Raw genomic sequence first — 24,314 nt, forward strand, 5'->3', positions numbered from 1 at the left:
CTTGATCATGTTATAACAGTAACAGGAATCTTGAATATTGAATGTCTTCTCTCTCTGACCTGCCAGACGCAGCCGCGGGCTTCGCAGTTGGCCTGATTAGAACCCGCTTCAGGGTAACAATCTATGACCCGAGAGTTTTTGACTTCCCAGTTGATTTTGTAGTCCTTCCCCAGTTCCAGCTCCAGATTTCTCAGATACATTACCTAGCAGAACACAAACACCCACAGATATGTATCACACAAGACATCAGAGGATGTGAATGACAAAAACAAATTATACTTTTGTCTTTTTGCATTAGTTGGTAAATAAATGAAAGCAGCTGACATTTCTGTGGCGTAACTTGTTTAAAGGGACATGAAACCCTAAAACATATATTTTGAGAACTGACATGTACAGGTTGCACATCAATGAAAACAATCACCCTATTATATACCTAGCGCAATGTGGTGCCAGGCACGACGCTTGATTGTTGTGCACTCTCAGATTTCAGATTTTCAAATAGATGTATCTCAAATCCTGTCCTATTCTAACAAATCATACATCAATGGGGGAAAATAATTACTCTTATGTCTGGTTTTGTGGTCCAGAGTGACAATTTATATCCTGCAATAAAGTTTGAAATGCAATAACCTCTTCCAAAGTGAACATTGACCCTATCTAACTATATATTCCTAGTCTAAATGTTCTATTACTGTAAGGTGTTTCAATCAAAATCAGTAAACAAATCAAGACTTCTATGTTAAAACTACCATTACCTGCTTGGTAGAATCGTAGTACACCTGGGACTCAGACAGAGCGATGGTAGTGATGCCATCGGACACAAACACAGAGCCTGGAGCTGACGTCATTCCCATCACTGTGATGTTCTCAAACTTCAAGCTGTTTGGATCCTTGTAGCCATTGTGGGTAACGTGCAATGTCAAGACATCCTGATCCAACAGAAAAATCTGATTTTACTACAGGCTTTGGTAAATTATGCCATTTAAAAATTATTTAAATAATGTAATGCCATCTACAAACAAGCAAACAGAAACGTTACATTAGTTTAACGTACATTCGCCAAAGAAAACTGGTAATGAATGTAGGAGCCAGACAAGACAGTATCTAAGAAAAAGAAAGGAGGTTATAAGAGACAATTCAACATAATATATGAGTTACACAAATTTTATCAGTTTTTATTAAGAAACAGTTGAGTAAATCTAATAACTTGATCTCTATAATGAGGATGAACCTTATTTTTGTTGCCCTTGTTCATGTTCATATTTTTTCTTTTCTTTGCACTGTTCATTTATTGAATATTTTGATTTTGCCTCCTCACCAAGGTAGCAAAGGTGAGGTTTTGGATGCATCCAAGTAATCTGTTTTTGTATACATTTTTATCTGTCGTGGGGTTAAATTATAGCCATTAAACTTTAAAAATTAAAACAAACATTAACAAAGATGAATAGATATTGTAACAAAGGTATTGCTTATTGTTAGTTAATTCTAGTCAGTGCAATCACTAATGTTAACTAATGGAACCTTAATGTAAAATATTGCCACATTTTGTTTAGAAAAAAAATGTAGCTAAAAAAGTGAAAACATCAAAAATATAAGTAGAAATCTGAACTTTCAACATTCTTGTTTTTAGCCCTGTAAATGGTAGATTTCTGTTTTCTGACAGCAAACTCAACATAGCAAATCTCTCCAAAATACCTCGAGAGTCTCCATCATCCCAAAATAGCTCGCCTGACGCAGCCTTGTTGTCATCGAGAGCGATGAGCAGTCCCATGGGATTACGACGGCTGAGAAAACACACAAGTTTCATCACATAAACGTACAACTTTCCATCAAAAACTCATGAGCAGACAGAAAAGGCATTCTTAACCCAAGGGGTACAACACATTTCCGAATGTAGTTACAACTGCTCTGAACGGTTGTCATTCATATACTATGGTAATTCAAATCTCTATAATCTCAATCTCAAATTCTCTATAAAAAATAGAAGAACCCCTTTTTTGTATTATATTAGGCATTAAATGTGCTTAATGTAAGTGGATGAGGCTAAAAGGCTCCCTGACAGCCAACTGACTATATTTTCATGGACTGAGATTAATGATGTGCATGGTTCTCATGAGCTTTTTAAGGCAATATGTATTTTCAGGGGAAATCTACTGGTAATTTTTTTTTCATCATTACCTGTATGTAGTGGTGACATCTGGTGTTTGTGTAGGCAAAATGGCTCCGCCTCTCAGGTGTAAACCAAGTTTATCAGCGGGAATGTGCAAGAAAACTTTTACTTTGCGATGAGTAATCCTTGTTTCCTATAATAATAAAAAAACATTGTAAAAAGCCTTAGAGCACTAACCAGACTCTAGAGAGGCATAAATGAAAACCTCTGCTCCATCAGGAGGAACACGAAGCCAGTGGTTTCAAGGAAAATATTTCCAAAAATGTACATTTTGCAGATTTTACAATCGCTGATTGGTTTGTGGTGTGAGACGATGGTCTTACCGTCTCAAAGTCATACCAGACAGCATCTGGAATATAGGCCTCCACATTTTCAACACCCTGAAACAAACAAAGAGGAAAACAAGCTAAACATAATGACAAACATTATTTTGATGGCTTTTAATGAGCATTATTCATTAAACTAATGGGCAGATCATCACACAAGGTGATATGGTTCTTCTGTCATTGCTATTCACATCTAAGCTGACATGGGTACTACAACGTAAACATGGTTTATGAGGAAACTTCCGGTGTCACCATAAGCCAAAAGGTTAAAATACATAGTAAATGGTGTTTTATGAATTAAAAAATTGCCAGTAGTTTTGTGTGAGGGGCAGGTTTAGGTGAAGGGTGATAGAAAATACAGTTTGTTCAGTATGTAATCCATTATGCCTATGGAGAGTCCTTGTAAACCACATATGTAAGAGTTCAAGAGTGTGTGTGTTCACTCACAGCATCCAACACAGGTGTGATGAGAAGATGTGCTCCCCATAAGAATTGGTTCTGCACTGCCCAGGTTTCACTGTCAGAATAGAACCTGGACAGCAGGAGATAATTCTTATAAAGCATATATAAGGCTTTGAAAACATACATGTTTAAGTTCTAAACACACCTTATTTTATATACAGAATGTATAGTACAGTACACCCCTCACATTTCAGCAACCATTTTAGTATATCTTCTCAAGGGACAATACTATAGAAATGAAACTTGGATATATTCTCAATGTGCAGCTTGTATAGCAGTATAGATTTACTGTCCTCTGAAAACAAGTCAACATACAGCCATTATTGTCAAAATAGCTGGCAACAAAAGTGAGTACACCCTAAGTGATAACAGCATTATGTTGTTTAGCCATGCAAAGCCACATGTCCTATTCATAATGTTTATGTTTTTATCTGCTTTACAGTGCCATACAAAGTTGTGTTTCTTGTATTAGAGCAGTTAAAATGTGGTGCTTTGGGTACAATTCTCTCATACTGACCACTGGATGTTCAACATGGCATCTCATGGCAAAGAACTCTCTGAGGATTTGAGAATTATTACTCTCCCCAAAGATGGCCAAGGCTATTAGAGGTTCAGTAACACCCTGAAACCGAGTTATACTACAGTGGTCAAGGTCATACAGAGGTTTTCCAAGATGGGTTTCATTCGGAACAGACCTTGCAAGGGTTAATCAACGAAGTTAAACTCTTTCTTTGCATCATGTGTAGAACCTGGCTTCAAAAAACAGATGCATGAGTGCTGCCAGCATTGTTTTAGAGTTTGCAGATTTAGAAGATCAGCTTGTCAGTGCTCAGACCATACACCACAGAGTGTTGTCCCAGAAGGAAGCCTCATCTAAAGCTGGCTCACAAGAAAGCCTGCAAACAGTTTGCTGAAGACAACCTGTCCAAGAGCATGAATTACTGGAACCTTGTCCTGTGGTCTGATGAGACTATAAGACAAACTTGCTTGGCTCAGATGGTATCCAGCATGTATGGCGATGCCCCGGTGTGGAGTACCAAGAAAATTGTGTCTTGCCTACAGTCAAGCATGGTGGTGGTAGCATCATGTTCTGGTACTGAGGAGCTGCAGTTCATTGAGGAAACATGGATTCCATTATGTACTGTACATTCTAAAGCAGAACATGATGCCTTCCCTCCAGAAACTAGGCTGAACAGCAGTTTTCCAGCATGATAATGACCCCAAACACACCCAAGATGACAGCTGCCTTGCTGAGGAAGCTGAAGTTGATGGGGTGACCAAGTAAGTCTCCAGACCTGAACCCTATTAAGCACCTGTGGGGCATCCTCAGGCATAAGGTGGAGAAGCACCATGTGTCTAACATCCAGCAGCTCTGTGATGTCATTATAGAGGAGTGGAAGAGGATCCCAGCAACAACCTGTGCAGCTCTGGTCAATATCATGCCCATCAGGATTAAGGGTAACAATACCAGATAACAATGGTACTAATACAAAATATTGACACTTTGGACACAGTTTTGTCAGGTTCACTTAGGATGTATTCACTTTTGTTGCCAGCTATTTTGACAATAATGGCTGTATGTTGAGTAATTTTCAGAGGACAGCAAATCTATATTGCTATACAACCTGCACATTGACTATTCTAAAATATATCTTACTCGTGCATCATGGGACGTGCTACGGTCTCTCCGTTAATGTGGGCCTTGTAGAACAGAGTGTAGAGGTATGGCAGGAGGGTGTATCGAATGTTCAGGTAATGCTTGGAGGTCTGCACCAAAAGAGAGTCGGCACCGTATGATGCAGGGTCCTGGTCCTGTTAGACAGGGACATACAACTAGTCAGGAGGAGTAACCTGAAGAGCAAAGAAAGATATGGATTGTGCTGTGTGTATACATCTATGAAATGATTACTCTGTGACTAAAAGGTCAGATCTTATTCATCTAATTTCACCAAGAATATAATTTCCCATTCATCCTCATTTGCTCTCTCAAACTCTTGCTCTGGAGGTCTGATTGGAGGATAATCTCACAGAAACACGTAGCACAGATGTTTAAAGAGTTCAATACATACTGCATAACCCTGTGCGTTGTGGTTACGGCTGAAGGGGTAGAATGCGCCGACTTGCATCCAACGTCTGCAAAGCTCCTCTGGTGAGTCGTCGAAGAACCCACAGATGTCTGCACCGATCTGCAGAATAACATCATGGGATTCAGTATCTCTCAAGATGAGGGAAAAGTCACTCTTTATTTTCTCAAAATATTCTCTGGAATTAATTGGAGATCTAATGGAAAAAGTCTCCAGCAATGTGGCAAATGTCTCTATAGAGTATCAGAATAGATCCAAAATGTTTCAGAGCGTGTAATAAAAAGCATAAAATATTCTCTTCCAAGTGAGAATCTTCCTGAGCTTTGAGAGGAATTAGATCACAAAATAGATTTTTGTCAATATCTCGGTCGCTTCTCCTAGGCAGCATTAAGAGCGAATGAAGAGTTTTGCTGAAGTCGCCTTTTTCTCATATGTTTCTCCTCAGAAAAAAAGATGAATTAATCTCTCGTGATTCTTCATATGAACTAATATTTTTTTTATTGATTTCTCTACAATACTTTTATAGCTTTAATTACTTTCAGTAATTATCAACTAGTGACTCATTTGTGTCTATATTTAACTTCTTTCTGGATTTTTCTGAGAAGCATCTGAATCAAAGTAAGTAATTTAATAAACCATATGTCAGAATCTTCTGATCTTTGAAAGAAAACTCACAAAGGAGACCTCTTATTTTCTCTTAAGCAGGAAGGAGATTAAGTTGAAAGTTTTGGTGAAGTTTCCTTGTTCTCACCTAAGACATGTTTAGTTCTCATTTGGATTTTTCAGAGAAACATATAATTTTAACACTTGCAATATAAGTTAATGCAATATAAATAAGAACTTGAATCAAACACTTTCCATTTCTCTCAGTGGGGATGTTTGTGTTATCATCAGTTACCCATGTTGGAAAAGACAGTTATTTTTGAGTTGAACCACTTACGTAAGGGACTCCAAAGAGGTTAAACTCCAGCATGCCGGGTATTGCCCACTTAATGTCATTCCAGTTGGCACCATTGTCACCCAACCAGTGCCCAGCATACTTGCCCACACCGGGGAAGGTGGAGCGGCTAAAAACCATGGAACGGCTTGTCCCAAACACTGCCTTTGATGCCCTGGAAGCATAAACCTAATGTTAGAGGTATAGGGAGTGCTAGCTTCACAATAAAATGACATAAAATAGAGTGGTCTAGGATCAGTCAATCACAAAAGAGATTATTTGCATACAGAGTGTGGCAAAACCAACACTTACTTCTCAGTGGCCAGGACCATGGAGTACCCATAGAGACTGTGCACATCATAGTGGTTCCCCCATTTGTGTTTAGCATCCATACATAAGGTCTTACTGTACATCAGGTTATCGATGATACCTGTAGAGTCGAAATTAAAGCAAAAAGATATTTACAGATGCTGAGGAAGTGCCGATATTCATCTGCTTTGAGCAAATCTAGCTGGAAATGTGTATGAGACTCACGTGGGGTGAATGGAGGATAGTTGAGACTGTTATTAACGCAGCCTTTGCTGCTTCCCTGCACGAAGTTGGCCACCTCATTCATGTCCTTAGAAAAAAAACAGCAATTAGTTCACAGCTCCCTTGTTAAGGAAGGCATTAAAAATCAACACAAAATGGCATTTGCAACCATTTACATTCATCATGTGATACATTTCTGAATTAGAATATTTAGTAAGAAAAATAGTAGGGCAGAAGTTCATTTTATCAATCAAGAATAGATTAGATCGGGGTGCCCAACCCTGTTTATGGAGATCTACCTTCCTGTAAAGTTTAGTTTCAACCCTGATCAATCACACCTGTCTGTAATTATCAAGTGCTTGACATATTTGCCACTAGCTTCTGGACTGTAATATTTGAAACATGCATTTTCAGTGAAACTGAAAGTATGTACTGTGAAAGGGCTATACAGATTAACCCTTAAAATGCATACCTTGTTTATTTAGTGTAGGGATGCACCGAATCCAGATTTTTGGGGTTCGGCCGAATACCGAATACACTGTTTAAGATTCGGCCGAATCCGAAACCGAATACCGAATCCTACTCGCATCCTTAATTACACGTTTTTAGCTGTGACTGTCCAGCTGCCGTACCTGAAGTTGCTGCATTTTGGCTGCTGTCTGTAGATTCCTTCATGCAAAACTCGTATTCTTTTGGATGTTTTAGGGGCCGTTCACATGTAGCGTCTTTTGCGCGCTCAAATTCGTTATTTTAAATGTAGATGCGCGGCTTGCGCGCGCATAATGGAAGCGCCGCGCACGCGGTGCGACGCGCTCGTTTTTCCAGGCGCGTCCGCGCCGCATCGAGATAAAAACATCTCAACTTTTCAGAATGCAGCAAGCGCTCCGCAGCTTGGAGCTAGAGCGCAGCTGATGGTTGCTTAGAAACGGCAGACGCTTCCGGAGCTCAAGCGCCCGAGCGCTTTGTTGACAAGGAAGAAAGTGGCGCGCCTAGCGTTTTCCACGTGTTTTTAGGCGCGACATGTGAACGGCCCCTTAGACGCAAATGTTTTAACATCGGCGATATGTTGTGTACTGCTTAGGGTCCTTGCCACCACGAGACAAATTGGCATTGCAAATTGAACATAAAGCTCTACTTGAATCGCCTTCTTTTGGTGGAAAGTACTGCCAAACAAAACTTTTTTTGCTTACGAGTTCCATTTTCAGATTCTTACAGCCTACTACATTCGAACGGGTCCTATGTAGCCTAAACACCTTCACGTAATCAACGGCCGTGTGACGTCGTAGTGCAAGTCTAGGGTTCGGTTTCGGTGGAAAATAAATCTAAGGTTCGGCCGAAACCGAACCCCGTCAAAAAGCCCAGGATTCGGCCGAATCCGAATCCGAATCCTGGATTCGGTGCATCCCTAATTTAGTGACCTGTGATGTCATTCAATACCCTCTCTCCCCTTCATTTTTTTTTAAGTTTGACATCAACATTCTTAGTATTCCTTCAATCTATTCATTATAAACAATATAACAATTTTAAAAAATATATAAAAGAATATCTGGTTTGCAATTATTTTTTTGGCAAAAGTATACAGGGTCACTAGAGACCCGAGGTGTGTAATAGTGTAAGTATATTACAAAAAATATGTAAATGTCTGATCACTCAATACGTGCAACTCAACTTTATTCCTCGAGGTGGCACTGTTTGATGGACAATAGTCACGTGATGTTTCACTCATAATTATCGCAGGTATAAAACAAAAGAATATCATCAGTGAAAATGTAACTGGTTTGAATGGCTTTACTGCAGAGCAATTGTAGTACACAATAAAATATAAATGTCACTGTTATTTGAAGGTGGATGTGGTGAATTAGCTGCCAGAGATCAAAATATTGACTTTGAAGTAATTGAAAATGGTAGTTTTGAAAATATGTTTGTGATCACAGATATGAGCCAGACGCTGAATGTACTGTGGAAGTGCGTTCTGAGAATGATGGTAATTGTGAAATCACCTGCTCAAACTGAACCCTTTTAAGTTTAAAAGGTAACAAAATATGTTTTTGTTTTTTCTTCTGTAATTGTTCTTAAAGTATCAAGGGAGTTAGACAGGGTCACTAAAGACCAGAATGTAACGATTGGTGAAACGTTTATGCATTTAGGGTTAATGCGAACTTAATTGAACAGGGGTTTGATGAATTACTACTGTAAGTAGGAGCCATTATGAGTTTATGTTGACTTTAAAGCTTTTGTGGTTTATATTGTACTCTAGAGGAGATGTTTATTGAGCTTCGCTGAGTTTGAATATCATGATTAATACGTATTGACGCCGTGGCATATATAGTATTGCATTGAAGACTCTGTAGGAAGTTGTAGATTGGAATCAGAACATTTTTCAAGACCTTTCCACCAAATTATCAGGTTTAACATTTGGTCATGGGTAATGATCTCTGTGAGTTACTTACAATCCAAATAGCATCATACTTGACTTCTTGGTAGAAACGTGAAATTTCATCAACCCACCAATCAATGCAAGCCTGACTAGTGTAGTCAGGAAACAAGGTTTCTCCTGGCCAGACCTGTGATGAGACAGAGGAGCTAGCTAAGTAAAATAGACACTTCATTCCTATGCGATTCGCTTACTCACATAACAATCGGTCAAAGATGGCACCTAGAGCTGCCTAAATGTTTCCCTTTATTTACTGTATGTCATTTTTAACAACTGGCATTTCCATTCCCTCTTGTATTCTTTTCTGTTTCTCATCTAACACGGCTCTGATCTGCATGACAGCATGATTTTAAACTCATATGCAAAATCAATGCAACACTGACCTAATATAAAACCATAAAAAAGCATCTGCCTGTGCCTTAAAAATCTCAAGCAATATTTTTGCCAAGTGACTTAACGCTCTACTAACTCAAGTTTACAGATGGTCTCTCTCATGGCAACTCCAGATGCCTTTCATTCAGTCATTCACTAATTGGATGTCTTTAAACTTATTCTACTTCACTACTTCACATTTATATTCTAATTACATTTTTAAATTATACAAGACTCTTAATACTATTTTTTTTTAAGAAGAAGATTCTCAATCCCAAACCCTACTAACAATTAACCAACATAATGCCACAATCTGGAGGATCTTTGGGGGATCTTACCTCTCCGACCAGAGGTGTTACCCCATCTGATTCAGTGACCCAAACTTTAGCTGCATTTCCCCTGTCAAGTGATTCATAAGATCCATTTACCCTTGGACTCGTCGACACGGCAGGATCCTACCAAGAAGAAAATGTTTTGAGGTGTTCAACTAGGCAAAATCCAATTCAGCAAGGGGTCGATATGTATTTAACTTTGTACTTCAGCATAAATGAAACTACAATATCAATGGCTCACCAGTATGATGATGTATTTCTGTCCACTAGCATGCATGTAGTCAGCGAACTGAGGCAGCTCAGTAAATTTCACCATATCATAGGTGAAGATCTTTTTGTCCTCCATGTAGTCAATGTCAGTGTACTGGACGTCCTGAAACACAAAATAGTGATGGTTCAGGTATGAGTCTCAGTAAAACCTGCATGAAATCAGTTTCCTCCTCTAACTGATTGTCCTGTTTCACTTCGATATCAAATTATGAAAGTTACACTCTTAAAAGTTCTTAATTGCCATTGATGGTTTCATGCAGAACCCTAACGATAAGGTGGCGAATACTTCTAAGTGCATGTATAAGTGAACTATTTATGCTTTTTGAGCATTGTTCCATGCTCTTGATTGTGGCTTTGGGTGGAATAAAGCTTCCCTGCTGAAAAAAACAGCTAAACCAGCCTGGTTGATCAGCTGAAACTGGTTGGCTGGTTTTAGCTGATCATAGCTGGTCATCAGGCTGGTTTTAGAGGGGGTTTGGCCATTAGACCCCAGCTAAAACCAGTTTGACCAGCCTGGGAGAGCAGCTAAAACCATGTCCAGGGTTTGTACAACAAAGCAAGGACCCTCCATTTGTTCCTGGCACTTACATAGGGAATGCCGGCCTGTCGATTTCTCTCAACGACTTTCTTCACCTCCGCCAGGCTGCCGTAATCCCAGCGAGAGAGCTGGAAGCCCAGAGACCAGTATGGAGGGATGAAGGGTCTGCCAATCAGCTGGAGACATATTAAGAAATGTTTAACAAGCTGAAGATCACAGGACTCCTTCAGGCTATTTTCACTTCAATTTTTGTAACAAGCTAATGTCAATTAGCATTGATGACATTTGGTAAGATTCACGGCATGATCCTGATCACCCTGTCAGGGTCTATTGTGTGTGATAATGACCGTCTTATTGTTGCTAAAAATGGGCAGTTTTATTTTATGATTTTACTTTTTATTCATATTTGAAATTGCCTTAGACAATGTTCTTTTTTTTTCTTTTTTTTATGAAAATACTTCTGAAAAAACTCAACACAGTCCTCTTCTACTTGGGGTCTAGACTTTGACCCGTCAACAATACACCCACAACTATAGGTAGCGCCAAATACACGTAAAACGAGTGTGCCAACTTGAAATAAGTTATGTAATATGTGTCGTAATATTTGAACAACGCCATTGAAAACAAAAGAAAAAGTATTGACTCTCATGTAAGCCTGATATTGGACCAAACTTCCTTTTATAGTGATTTTAAAACGTAAGACAGTACCCAGATTAGAAGACTACAATAAGGTTTCACTTCTACTATTAATGAAATGTTGGTAGGCTACTATGAGATAGACAGATTGTTATATAATTTAGATGGGCTGCCTGATATTTTTATGGTTTATCAAAAAGTTTATATTCTTAAATGTGATTGTTAGTAGGCCTACATTTTACCAGTATTAACCATACTTTCAAAACTAAAAAAAGGAAAAATATGCAATATTAAAATAATTTAAGAAAAAAAAAAAGGTTTTCAAAAAGCATTTTTACAAGTCTGCATAGGTCTTATACATTTTTATTTCAGTTTTAGTTTTAGTTATTTTAATACTAGAAAGAAAAAGAGAAATTATGTCTAGTCAGCCAGCTGATATAATTTTAGGCTTTTGAAATACATTAAATATAGACTTTTAAATTAAATACAAATATTTTGACTAAGGCAACATTCAGTTATGCAGTTTAGCATTTAGAGTTGTGTAATAAATGATCATATTTTTATGCATACAATTTAGTGGTTTTATGACCAGGATCAGAATTGCATTTCAGAAAAATGTCAAATATTATGTAAATTTAATAGAAAATAAACACATTAGAAATGTTTATAATTTTTTTTGGTCAATATTTGACTTAATTTCTAATAATTCTAGTATCTTGTTAAAACTATTTCTAGAGCAAGCTTTGCACCAAGACATAAAAATGTGAAAGAACAAACAATCTTTAAAATGAATTAATATACAAGCCATTAATGTGATATGAGCTTTTTGCTTTTAATCCAATTGGAAAGTGGAAAAATTAATAGGATGATCAGGATATTACCCTGTTTCTTCCTGCCCATTTACAAGTTTCTCTGTACCACATGTACTAACAAGTGTATTACCAGCATGCTATGTCTCTAACATGAAAAAAAAAAAAAAAACAACATAAAAAAGCATTTCCAAGTGTTTACAGTTTCACCCAAAAGCATCAATGGTTTTTCTACTTGTATCCATCCGCAACGCTCACCTTTGTGAACTCGTCCACCACTGCCTCTGGTGTGTCTCCAATGAGGATGTAGAAGTCCAAAACCCCACCGATAGTCCTGTAGGTTATGGCTGGAGCAGGCTGGATTGTCACCTCTGCACACAAACAAGAACAGACAGACATAATGCATTATCCCCAACACCTCCGTGCACAGACATCACAAATAGTCAGTAACAAAGTTCATGGCTATAACCAGCAATGAAATACAATGCAATTCAATGCAATAAATAAATAAATACCCATAGCATTGCTGTTCATGAGGAAAACACCAAAGGATTGGCCGCTTTCATCTTCCAGACAAGTGAAATAAGGGTAATGACCGTACAAGTTGTGGGTGCCCTGGGGAAAGAAAAGACATTAAGGTTTATATTAACTTATATTTTAAGTTTTTATTCACTAAAAATCTTAAAACCAGTCAGTCAAATTACTTCAGAAGATTTGAATTACAGTGCACGAGTTGTATGAACTTCTTTTATGATGCTTTTATATCCTTTTCGAAGGTCCACACCCTCAGTCGTTCAGAGTGGCCAGTAAACTCTTCAATAACTTACATAAAACGTTGCATTTCACTGAAGAATCTAAGTCATACTTTTTGGAATAGTGAACATGTTTGTGCAAATGATCTAAATGCTATTACTCACGCCATTGGGGAAAGCATCTCTTGTGAAGATAGGCCAGGTCCTCCAGTTGGTGTCATGGCGGAAGCTCTGATGGACATGCTCTCCAAGTCCATAAATATTGTGAGAGGGGAGTTTAGCCGTGAGCTGAAGGTACTGATCAGCAAAGACCAGTGGCCCAATGGTCGTGTCAAACCTAACAGAGCAAGAGAGAAAGAAATGTTGTAGAGAGTATGAGGTTCAACAGTTTGGGGGTGAATGTCATGAAACTTGACCAGAACATATACTTTGACCAAAAGATTCACTCCTTAAAGGGTTGTTCCTCCCAAAATGAACAACGTGTCAAGCTTTGTTCACCTTCAGAACAAAATGTAAGATATTTGGGATAAAAAACCATGAGGTTTGTGGCTGTCCCATTGACTTCCAAGTAAACAACACTGTAATGGACCAGAAAAGTACGAAAGACATCAAAATAGTCTGCATTAAGCCTAAGATTTGTAACGGCGCTACAAATTCACACGAAATCCATAATTTTTTTGTCAGCAAAGTCTGAAGATGATCTAACTCGATTTTTGTGAAAATCAGACGGATAGTCTAGGAGGAGTTCGAAAAAGTATGTTTTCAACAAATCAAAATGGTAGACAGGAACTATGGCATAATTGGTATTTATGTTGTCGGTATGACCCGAGGAATATTTTGAGACCACTTTCATTGCAATGGACTAATGCAAAAGTAATTAGCATTTTTTGGAAATTTCATTTTTAATGGTTAATGGATGATTTATTACTTTTGACCAATAACCCATAACTTTTTGCCAGCATGGTCTGAAGGTGATCTGTGCCAGTTTTGAACAATGAGAAATAGAAAAAAACTAAACCTTACGATTTTTAAGATTGTTCATTCGACTTGGCATAAGACACTTGGACACTGTTCTCTGTCAGCTGCATCACACGGATATGCAGTTTTCATTTCAAACAAAGCATAAAAAACATAGAAAATGTATCTGTGTGATGCAGCTGACATGGAGGAGACAAATTGGTAAAATAAGGTTGTTATTTTTGTTTTCTTTACGTACAAAAAGTATTCTCGTAGCTTCATAAAATTATGCTTGAACCAGAGATGGCAAATGCCCTATTTTGACTACGTCTTTTATACTTTTCTTGGCCTTGACAGTGTTACTGCTGATCACTGCATTGACCAATTTAAACTCATGTAATTAAACTTTTTTGCATTAATTATCATTACTTTTTTTTTTATTAAATATTAGTAACTTTATAAAATCATACTAATAACTTTTTGAAAATTGGGCTGCGGATTTCTAGTTCCCAGCAAGAACTGATAAGAAGAATACATACTGAAGTTAATTTTTATTTTATGTGTTTTTAAATGTAGAGAAAAACCTGCTAATGTGTGAGGGGTTTCTTTTTCAACTTTTTCAACTTAATCAACTATATATATAATTTTGCATGATTTGCATGGCACTGAAATGAATATGCATTGCTTATGTGACATATGCAACGTGCATGAAGCAAGGCTAATTTCCTCATCCATGCCTCTAATTTATCATTTTGGTGTTGTAATCTTTGTTTCTAAAATGTGCTCCACTAAACTCACAAAGAGTCACTGTATGATCTGTGTATGAAAAGAAAAGTGCCACACTCACAGGAGTTTTTCAGGAGATGTTCTCCAAACTTTCAGTCCAAAGGGGTTCTGGGTCAGTTCCAGTCTGTATTTTAGGGGTCCGCTGGGAGTGTCTGTAAGCGACTGCACATGCTCGTGGGGAACCTCAAACCTGGCTTGGTTTGCATCAGTGATCTGGTACACAAAGAGAACAGCGCATGGCATTGTAGACAGGTTTACATTGACCCAGTGCCTCTGCAATTTGCGTCAGTTTTTAAACAGACCTTAAAATGAAGACGGTTTTCGGTCTGCATTTCAGCGTAGAAGTTCAACTCCTGAATATCAGCTCCAAACAGACTTGGAGCATCCATTCTTGTCAGCTTGGCCTCAATGTCTACAGCAAAACAAACATTCTCCATGAGGCCTTGGCGAATTGTTTGCTCTACTTGTTACGTGGCCAAACACAAACTTTTCAAAGTAAAATGGAAAGTACATTTGTACATTTTTAGATTTTTATACAACATCTCGGTTGAGGCTGAACTCACGTGTGCTGTCAGGCATGTTTAGGCTGACTACACTGTAGCCGTGGTTTTTGGAGAAGAAGCACCAGGGCACATTAGCCTCGCTCGCAGGTTCCCAACAGCAAGCTCTTTCCAAACACTTCTCCTGTAAGGACACAGTTTAGATTTAGCTAAGCATGCTCGGAGGTTGAATGCAATGTAGGCCATATCCACTGCAGTTTACCTGGGAAGCGTTGGGTTCTGGGAAACAGTCCACTCTCTCGCTCTGTGGAATGACGGGACATTCTGCAATGGTGTTTCGATCTGATCCTGAATATGGGGACAAAGCGACAAATGACCACTGTGATATAATTTCACAGAGCAAAATCATAACGTTCTTTTTTTTATTATTTTTTTTTTGTTTAGTTTAACTAAATTATTTTTACTTCTATAAAAAAGCAAAACTGGCGCCCCGGTGGGAAAGTAATGTAACCGGTGCACGATCAAACACCTGCCATCAACACTGATGTGTTTTCCTTTTTTTTGTTTGCTCAATGAGCTCACCGTAGTTTTAAAGTCCTCATTTATCCCTTCCAGACAGTTCACAGGATTGTCAGTCAGCAGCTTTCAATAAACCGATATTGACTCTAACGATAAAGGTGATGATATAGATGTTCAGCAGTTGATAACGTGCTTATTAACCTTGTACACTGTACAGTGGGACCTTGTATTGTTTTAAGGCAAAATGGAAAGAATTTAAAGTTCCCCTCTAGTTTTTTTTATTTTGTTTATTTGTCTATGTGGTGTTAATATGCTTTTAGACAAACCATGTCGATCCATTAATCAACACCATTGCTTAGTATTTTCCATTTAAAACTGTGGTTTCCCAAAGGCTGTCCCAGAAATGCGGTTTGAAACAGCCCTTTTTTTTGCTACATCACAAAATTCAATAGCCAATAACGTCAACGGATAGATTCATATCATTAGCATGCAAAATATACTAATAGGATTACAAGCACAAAACCAAAACTTAACTGGAGCAAAACCGCTAACTGCTAGCCGTTAGCTCTCGGCAAAAGTGTAAAAGTTGCCCAGAGTCAGAAGCACCTCTCCCGCATTGGCGTCTACACTTCAGGCGCAAATAGATCATGATCGCGTCATGATCTGAAAACCTCGCCCACCCACTCTCCAATGACTTTGTATTGTGGACTAACTGCCTCCTTGTCATTTCTGACTTACAGCAAAATCAGAACAATGTCTAAAAGCTGCTAAGGTGTACAGTAAACAAGCCAAAAAACACAGAACTACGTTTTGAAAACCTGTCGACCTAAAAAAAAAACATGACCGTTTAAGGACACAAAATTACAGCGCAACTGTCATGATCTGGGCTGTGGGGTTTCCCTCAGCCACCTGAGGTCACTGTTCCCCTTGCACTGCACTTCCCTGATTGTTCACTCCTGTCTTGTCATTAGCACTGATTACACTCACACCTGCTCACTATTATCATTTGGACTGTAAGAACTCTTACTGCTCACTCCGTATTCATGTCTGCATTGTCTTCTGTCTTCGTGTGTGTTCTCTGTCGTTTAATTCTTGCCTGGATCTAGTCGTGTTTGTGCCGTGTTGGCCTTGGTTTATGTTTATTTGTGTTTTGTTTGATTAAAATATCCTTCCCCTGCATTTGGACCCAGACCTCCTTTTTACTCAACGTGACAGCAACGTGTCCTATTACTCTGAAGCCTCGTTCAGACTGTCAGCCCAAATCCGATTTTTATGCAAATCCGATTGAAATCCGATCATATTTAGGTAGTCTGAACAGCAACGAACTACATGAAATCCTATTTGGTCAAATCTATTTCGAGCCATATTCATATGTGGTTTGGAGTCCTATTCAAATCGGATTCCTGGAAATCCGTTTTAAGTCTGACCGGTCAGATCGGATTTGGCGAAGCTTTTTCACGCCACGTAAAACGTAAACACATTAGCCGTTTTTGTGGAAAACATCACAAACGTGTTTGCTGAAACAAGCTTGTGTTGTTGCGAACTGCAAGTCAAGCGGGAAAAGACAATATCGGTAGTATACGCACCTCTTTGACTTTGGAAACCAGCTGAGACGGCAGCACAGAATAAAGTCGCGCATTCCAGCTTCCTGCGTTTCTGCCACTGCTTTAGAAGATGAATATAATACAGCACAACGGCAATGTTGTCATATCACAAGACACCATCTATCTTTGCAAACTGTATCGCTGTTATTGCCATAGAAACCAGCGCACATTCCATAAAACGCAAGAGTGTTTATGGACACACAAATCAGATTTGAACAATTGCGATAGAACTGTGGGTACAGTCAGTTATTCAAATCAGATTCTATCCATATACGAACAAAATCAGATTTGGGATGACAGTCTGAACGAGGCTTGAGAAATCAGAGTAAATGCGCTCTGTCTCAAAGGCTCGCGGACACGAACTGGAATCACTATCTAGGCTGCATTCGAGCCTTCGAGGCATTCTGAGGACATATCATCAAGTAAGTAACTTTAACGAATGTTACAGTATCCACTGTAGTTGTCCGCTGGTAAAAACATAGATTTATCAGTCATTATCTGTGTATCGCTATTATATCGCGTTTACTAGAGTTAAAGGAGTAGTTTACTTTCAGAACAAAAATGTACAGCTAATGTACTCACCTCCTTGTCATCGAAGATGTTCACGTCTTTCTTTCTTCAGTCGTGAAGAAATTGTGTTCTTTGAAGACATTTCAGGATTTCTCTCCATATAATGGTGTCCCTGAGTTTGAACTTCCAAAATGCAGTTTAAATGCAGCTTCAAAGGGCTCTAAATGATCAAAGCCGAGGAAGAAGGGTCTTATCTATCAAAATGATCGGTTATTTTCTAAAAACATTTACTAAAAACAACTTATATACTTTTTAATCTCAAACGTTCGTCTTGCCGAGCTAGACAAAGCAAGCATTTGAGGTTAAAAAGTGTGTATAAATTAAAAAAATAATAATAATAAAAACCCATCGTTTTGCTAGATAAGAGCATTCTTCCTCGGCTATGATTGTTTAGAGCCTTTTGAAGCTACATTTTGGAAGTTCAAACTTGGGGGCACCATAGAAATCTATTATATGGAGAAAAATCACGAAATGTTTTACTCAAACAACATAATTTCCTTACGACTAAAGAAAGAAAGACACGAACATCTTGGATGACAAGGGGGTGATCACATTATCTGTAAATCTTTGTTCTGAAAGTGAACTACTCCTTAAGTTCAGATAGTAAGTTCAGGAGGCTCTGGCTGGTGTGAGTGAGTGGATGTGGGGCTCTTTGCATATTCAAAAATACGCGTATAGTAAATGAGGCAAGGGGGCATTTAAGCTGATTTAAGGCGTGAGAAAAATATTTTAACAAGAAAAACATTTAAGGAATTTAGATTTAAGGGATAACATTTTTGACTATGGAGTATTTTAACAAAATGCTAAAAATAGAGAATATTGAAGCTATTGATGCACTTTGCACCAAAATTTTTTTTTTTTTTAAAAGAATATATATAAGTTTGCAAAGAACTACTTTCTGCTTCAAAAATCCTAACCTATTGGTATTGACAGTGGCCCCTAATATCTAAACATGTTTTTCATGCGTGTTTGTGTCTCTGTATAAGTGTGTGTGGTTTTTAGTAGCATCTCATCACCAACCTGCTTTGATTGTCCCTGCTTCCACAGCCAGTAAACTGACTGACGCAAACAACACCACCAGGGTCACCTCCAACCCTGAGAAGTACTGCTTTCCCATCTGTTCAACACACACACAAACACTGTGTTAACAACTTTATGCATCCTGTCATTAATCTCCCTGCATGTCCTTGACACACACACACTACATGCCATTAAGTCCTGAAAGGGTTAAAGGCATGAAACATCTAACGGTATCAACAAACATAAAAAGACAAAACAGTCAGAAACACCTTGAACGCGTTCATTACTTCTCTCACTTCTGCAATGTTTTATCCTCTTTTGTATTCCTTCCTTCATCACTTTCTGTTGTTGCTTCTTTTTCTTTTTATTTATTTTATTTTTTTTTTTGAAAAAGAGGAACTTCGTGCTTCATCAGTAACAATCTGTTCCCGGTATTATCATCTACACTTTATTAAATGTTTTCTTTGAACTCAATTTTGTCCTTTTCAACAAAACGCCAGATTTTTGAGTATTAATAAAGGTTGTTCGCTTGAACGGATTTGCGTAACAAAACAGAAGTCATATAACAGTTCTTATAGATCAAACTGTCTCAAACGTAATTTCCATCCCTCAAAGTTAAATGGATTGTTTTAATTTTATCTCAGATACAATATTTGCAAAGCAGTTACGACTTGCCAAACACCTGAACATTTGCATTGCAGCAAATGGCATTTAAATGTAATAAAATATATGCATTATATAATTATATAAATGTTTTTATTTTGTATTTTAGAATAAATATATATTTCTTAAAAAATGATATGTGTCCTACCTCCGCTGTTGTCCTGTGTGCGACACTGAAGAACCTCAGAACCGTCTGTTTTATACAGGAAAGCAGTGAAACTAGCATCTTTAAGGGGCGTGTTTATGTTATATAACTTGACAACCAGAACATAAACTGCGTGAAGGTCTCCACCAAAGGTCATGGCCAGTGTTGGGGGTAATAATTAGATCGGGAGTTAAGTGCAGAGGCGTTGTGTGAGAACTGTGAGAACATGATGCTTCCTGGAGTTCTAGACTAAATGTCAACATACATTTACTTATCTCACTTAGACAAAAACAGATTCAGTTTTCCTCAAAATTAATAAAAACAATAAAATGCCAACTCAGAAAATGATGCAAACCAGCATTAATTAATTTTAGTACATAATACAAATATCCTTAATGTATTTAATCCAATTTTATTAACCAGTGTCTTCTCTGCTAAACTTTTTTTTTTTTTTTAGATTTGTTTGAGCTACATTCCAGACGTATTCTTTTCACTTTTGGTGTGAAAAGTCTTTTTTACATTTGTCAAAACATATCTTGTTAAAACAAGCAAGCCCTGACAAGATTTAAGAAGTAATGCAAAAAGGGAGGAATGCAATATTGTAATGTAATAAGGCAATATTGTAACTGATTTAAATTATTTATTAGGTCATTGCAGCCTAAAACAGCAAAATAACCACAAAAAAAGCCACAAAACTTAAAGTTTTGCTATGAGAGATGCACAGATTCACAGAGGTAAATTCACGAGTTTAATCTCTCTATTCCTGTCTGTCTAAACTTCATCTGCTGTCGGTAGAGTTGTTACTAGGTCTAAAATGATGTTGTGAAATTATGGATTGAGCTGGGTAAGAAATTAATCCTACTCACAATAGCGGTTTAAGGACAAAACCCTACGAATGTCTTAAAATATAATACCTGATCGATGTCTTGAGGTGTGGTAAGTGGAATAATTGACTTCGGGTCGTTGAATTCTTTGAAAATAATGTACACACGAGGTGTAAAGGCCACTCCGTCGTCAATTATTCCTTTACTTAATTACAGATGTAATTACGTATAGGCATTTTTTTCTAAATATAGTATAATGTATTAATATAATTGTACACAGTAAGTTGCAATGAATCTTCAAAAACCCAGCCAAGGAAGAAGGGTCTTATCTAGCAAAACGATCTGTTATTTTCTTTAAATAGTGTACAGTTTATATAATTTTTAACCTCAAATACTCATCTTGTCTATCTGCTACACTGTAAAAAACGAACATGAATTTAACGGTAAAAAAAGTGTAAAAATGCTATGGTAAAAACCTGCAAAATGGTTAACTGTAAGTTCCCCTTTCTATATACGGTGAAAAACTGTGTTAGACATTGCATTTAATTTTATGGTAGTATACCGTTTTTGGAAGTAAAAAAAAAGAACATCGAATTTACAGTGAATAACCGTAAACTGACATTCCTAGAATTCCCTGTGTTTCTTTTCTTTTCTTTTTTTATTTGATGTTTTTTGTTGACAGTAGGGTTGTATGTTACATCGAATGTTGTTAAATTAATGTTTTTGGCATTATTTCAGTTTTATGTGTGTTACCATGATGGTGTTTGTGTGAATGGCACTGTGCACCTTCTATACAGTATATGCTACTATGTATAACCTTCTTGTGATGGGCTTTGGTTCATCATGTGAAGTTGTCATCACCACCTGCTTTTCATGTTTATCAGTGTATTACAAAGGTACTAAACAGATTTCAGTACTTCAAAAGGTTGGTGCATTACCATTATATCAGTTAATGAAATTACGGTATTTACAGGTAAATTTAAGTGAAAACCATAAAACATTGCTACCATATTTTTTACAGTAAACTTCTGGCAACCACAGCTGCCAGTATTTTACCGTAAATTTTATGATTTATTAGCATAGATCGAAAAACTTAAAAATCGCCCACATTACTGCAGAAGTACCGACCCAGTGTTTGCAAAGTGAACATACAAAGAAGATCAAATGAGATGGCAGTTTTTTGACATACCCCAACTGTATTGAACTTGGAAAAGTTCAGGTAGACCTAGATAAGGTGAGTGTTTGAGGTTAAAAAGTATGTAAATTGTATTTTTTGCTTAGAACCCTTTCAATCTGCATTTAAACTGCATTTTGGAAGTTCAAACTCTGGCCACCATTGAAATCCTGAAATGTTTTCTTCAAAAAACATTATTTACATTCTTTGCCACTGAATAAAGAAAGACATAAACATCTTGAATGACATTTTTGTTCTGGAAGTGAACTTCTCCTTTAATAATATGTATGAAATATGTAGCACAAAATACCATTTGTCTGTTTTTTTATTTACTATATATATGTATACAAAAATAGACAAAATATATTGGTAGAAAATATACTGCTCAAAAAATGAGGGGAACACTTAAACAACACAGTGTACAACAACAAGTGTTCCCATAATTTTTTTGAGCAGTATATATCTACGCAACCTTGAAAAAAAATACCAACCTGTATCCGGAAGGCCTTGATTAGTTTGTTCAGGTGTGTTTGATTAGAGTTGGAGCTAAACTCTGCAGGGACACCAGCCCTCCAGTATCAATGTTCCCCACCCCTGTTTTGGCTAAACCTGATCCATAGATTTAGCAGTCGAAATTGCTTATGCATATTAACTCACTAAAATGACCTGCCAGTGTTGGGTCAGCATTAGTGCTGACAGCATCATGTTCTTTCTATAATGGCACATCTGGTAAAATCACTATGTTACCTCACTGTGGTGCATAGTGATTTCACCAGGTGTGCCTGTACTCACGCAGTCAAGCCTTGATGGCTTTATCAGGTAAATATTGGATTGGACAGGTTCAGCGTATGATAAACTAGATTTGGAGCCGACTGTGTGAAATAGGGCCGAGCATTTCAGCCTGAGCCCGATAGGGCCTGACTTGTTTACACCCCTAGGAATGGGATTCGAGCTAATTATCACGTCACTGTTATATGTTGACGTGTAGGATGAGACGAGACGATATACACAATAAACACTATTTAATATAATTCTCAAAGATGAACAAGGCAGGAACACAGATGATAGTCCTCACACGATTTACATTTAACATTAACAAAGACCGACAGTGAACTCAAGAAACAGACAGACTTTTAAAGACAAACTAATCATTAGACACAGGTGACGGGGATCAGGGCAAACAAGGGCAAACCCAAATCACACAGGATCAACTGGGGGAGACAACGGGCGAAACCAAAGACATAAACAGACAGAACTGTGACAGTCACAGCTTACATTCAGTCCAGGCATCAAGCCTGGTTTGGGCTTCTTCTTCAATCCCACTATGCACCTCACATGCAATGGAAAACATAAAGTGAAAAATCACCAGTAGCAAACTTCGGGTGATGGTGATGGAAGATAGAGAAGCTGAAACTGTGAGAAATAGTACATAGGTAAACCGAGTCTATGCATGCAATTTTGGTGTGTTTTATGACATTTTTGACATGTGATAAGTGTTTTATATCTATGGATTTTATTGTAGGCCAGTCTTGTGTTGATTTGAGAGGATAAATTGATCAAATATGGTTATAGTTAGCTTACACTCTTAAAAATAAAGGTGCTTTAAAAGCTTATTCAAGCGATGCAATAGAAGAACCATTTTTGGTTCCACAAAGAACCATTCAGTCAAAGGTTCTTTAAAAAAACATTTCTTTCTGACCTTTTTATAATCTGAAGAACCTTCTTTCGCCACAAAGAACCTTTTGTGAAACAGAAAATTTCTTCAGATGTTTAAGGTTCTTTGTAGAACCATTTAGACACAAATGGCATTGTGAAGCACCTTTATGTTTGAGAGTGTAGGTTACCTGACCACTTGGTCGTCACTTAAAAAAAAATAAATAAATAAATTTAAAATTAGCTTAACTGATCAAAGTTGGAGACAAACTCTGCAGGAAAATGGAAGTTGGGAACTCCTGATTTATAACAACAACAATAATCTTTACAATTTCAACATGGTTTCAGCTATACATGCTGTACGACATGTCTAATGTTGCCAAATTTTGCTATTCCAAACAAGAAATAAGCAAACAAGTTTCAAACTTTCAAAACGCAGTTTAAATACAGCTTCAAAAGGCTCTAAACAATCCCAGGCGAGGAACAAAGGTGTTATGTAGCGAAACGATCGTTTATTTATTTAAATAAATTATATATATATATATATATATATATATTGTATTATATATAAAAATATATATATATAATACGAATTATATACTTTTTAACCTCTTCTTGTCTATCACTGAGCTGTTCATGCATAGTCTGTGCATCTCCGCACCAATACAGTTAGGATTTGTCGAAAAACTCTATCTCTATCTAACCATCTAATTTTCTTCTCCAGCTTCAAAATCGTCCTACATTACTGCAGAAGTACCGACCAAGTGTTAACAAAGTGAAGATGCAAATCAGCACCGTTTATACATATATTACTGCATCTCAAAAAGCAATGTCCACTAAGTGGCGCTAAAACAGAGGTTCAATAGGTGAGCCCTGGCACGTTTTTATTACGTTGATATGGGTACGTGCAGGGGCGCCGCTCGCAATTTTGGGCCCTATGACAAAATATGAGGTTGGGCCCCCCTACCACACAAAAGCAGATCTCTGGGGGCGCCTAAAAGGCGTGGGCCCTTAGAATTGTCCTAACTTAAGTTAATAAAAACAGAGTTGATTATTTAAGTAACAGAGTTGTAAAGTAACAGAACTGACAGAATTATCCAGTGGACTGTAATCTCTGTTACCGCACTGTCAGCATTGTTACTCTACCTTGGTAACAGAGTTTGAAACTAAGGCTCCGTCCACACGAAGCCAGTGTGGGGTGCTGTAATTCTGCCATAGAGATACGCTATACACGGAGAAGAAGAAT

General features: G+C 37.6%; 1 protein-coding gene across 2 annotated transcripts in view; it reads right to left on the reverse strand.

Annotated features, from left to right (window-relative positions):
* LOC141331347 (sucrase-isomaltase, intestinal-like) overlaps positions 1–18,706 on the reverse strand; it is a 30,427-nt gene extending 11,721 nt beyond the window's left edge. For both annotated transcript variants that reach the window (XM_073836386.1, XM_073836378.1), the window contains exons 1-24: positions 18,610–18,706; positions 15,159–15,244; positions 14,960–15,080; positions 14,699–14,808; positions 14,458–14,609; positions 12,819–12,990; positions 12,417–12,516; positions 12,160–12,272; positions 10,507–10,632; positions 9,890–10,021; positions 9,655–9,771; positions 8,961–9,074; positions 6,514–6,598; positions 6,292–6,409; positions 5,983–6,154; positions 5,028–5,144; positions 4,616–4,770; positions 2,944–3,028; positions 2,494–2,550; positions 2,179–2,303; positions 1,696–1,784; positions 1,055–1,104; positions 756–929; positions 60–203 (exon numbers count right to left, since the gene is read on the reverse strand). In XM_073836386.1, the coding sequence (XP_073692487.1) occupies positions 60–203; positions 756–929; positions 1,055–1,104; positions 1,696–1,784; positions 2,179–2,303; positions 2,494–2,550; positions 2,944–3,028; positions 4,616–4,770; positions 5,028–5,144; positions 5,983–6,154; positions 6,292–6,409; positions 6,514–6,598; positions 8,961–9,074; positions 9,655–9,771; positions 9,890–10,021; positions 10,507–10,632; positions 12,160–12,272; positions 12,417–12,516; positions 12,819–12,990; positions 14,458–14,609; positions 14,699–14,808; positions 14,960–15,080; positions 15,159–15,244; positions 18,610–18,706 (2,811 nt within the window). The remainder of the gene's footprint in view (positions 1–59; positions 204–755; positions 930–1,054; positions 1,105–1,695; positions 1,785–2,178; positions 2,304–2,493; positions 2,551–2,943; positions 3,029–4,615; positions 4,771–5,027; positions 5,145–5,982; positions 6,155–6,291; positions 6,410–6,513; positions 6,599–8,960; positions 9,075–9,654; positions 9,772–9,889; positions 10,022–10,506; positions 10,633–12,159; positions 12,273–12,416; positions 12,517–12,818; positions 12,991–14,457; positions 14,610–14,698; positions 14,809–14,959; positions 15,081–15,158; positions 15,245–18,609) is intronic.
* Between the last annotated feature and the right edge of the window lie 5,608 nt (positions 18,707–24,314).

Source organism: Garra rufa, chromosome 1 (assembly GCF_049309525.1).
Source record: "Garra rufa chromosome 1, GarRuf1.0, whole genome shotgun sequence".
NCBI lineage: Eukaryota > Metazoa > Chordata > Actinopteri > Cypriniformes > Cyprinidae > Garra > Garra rufa.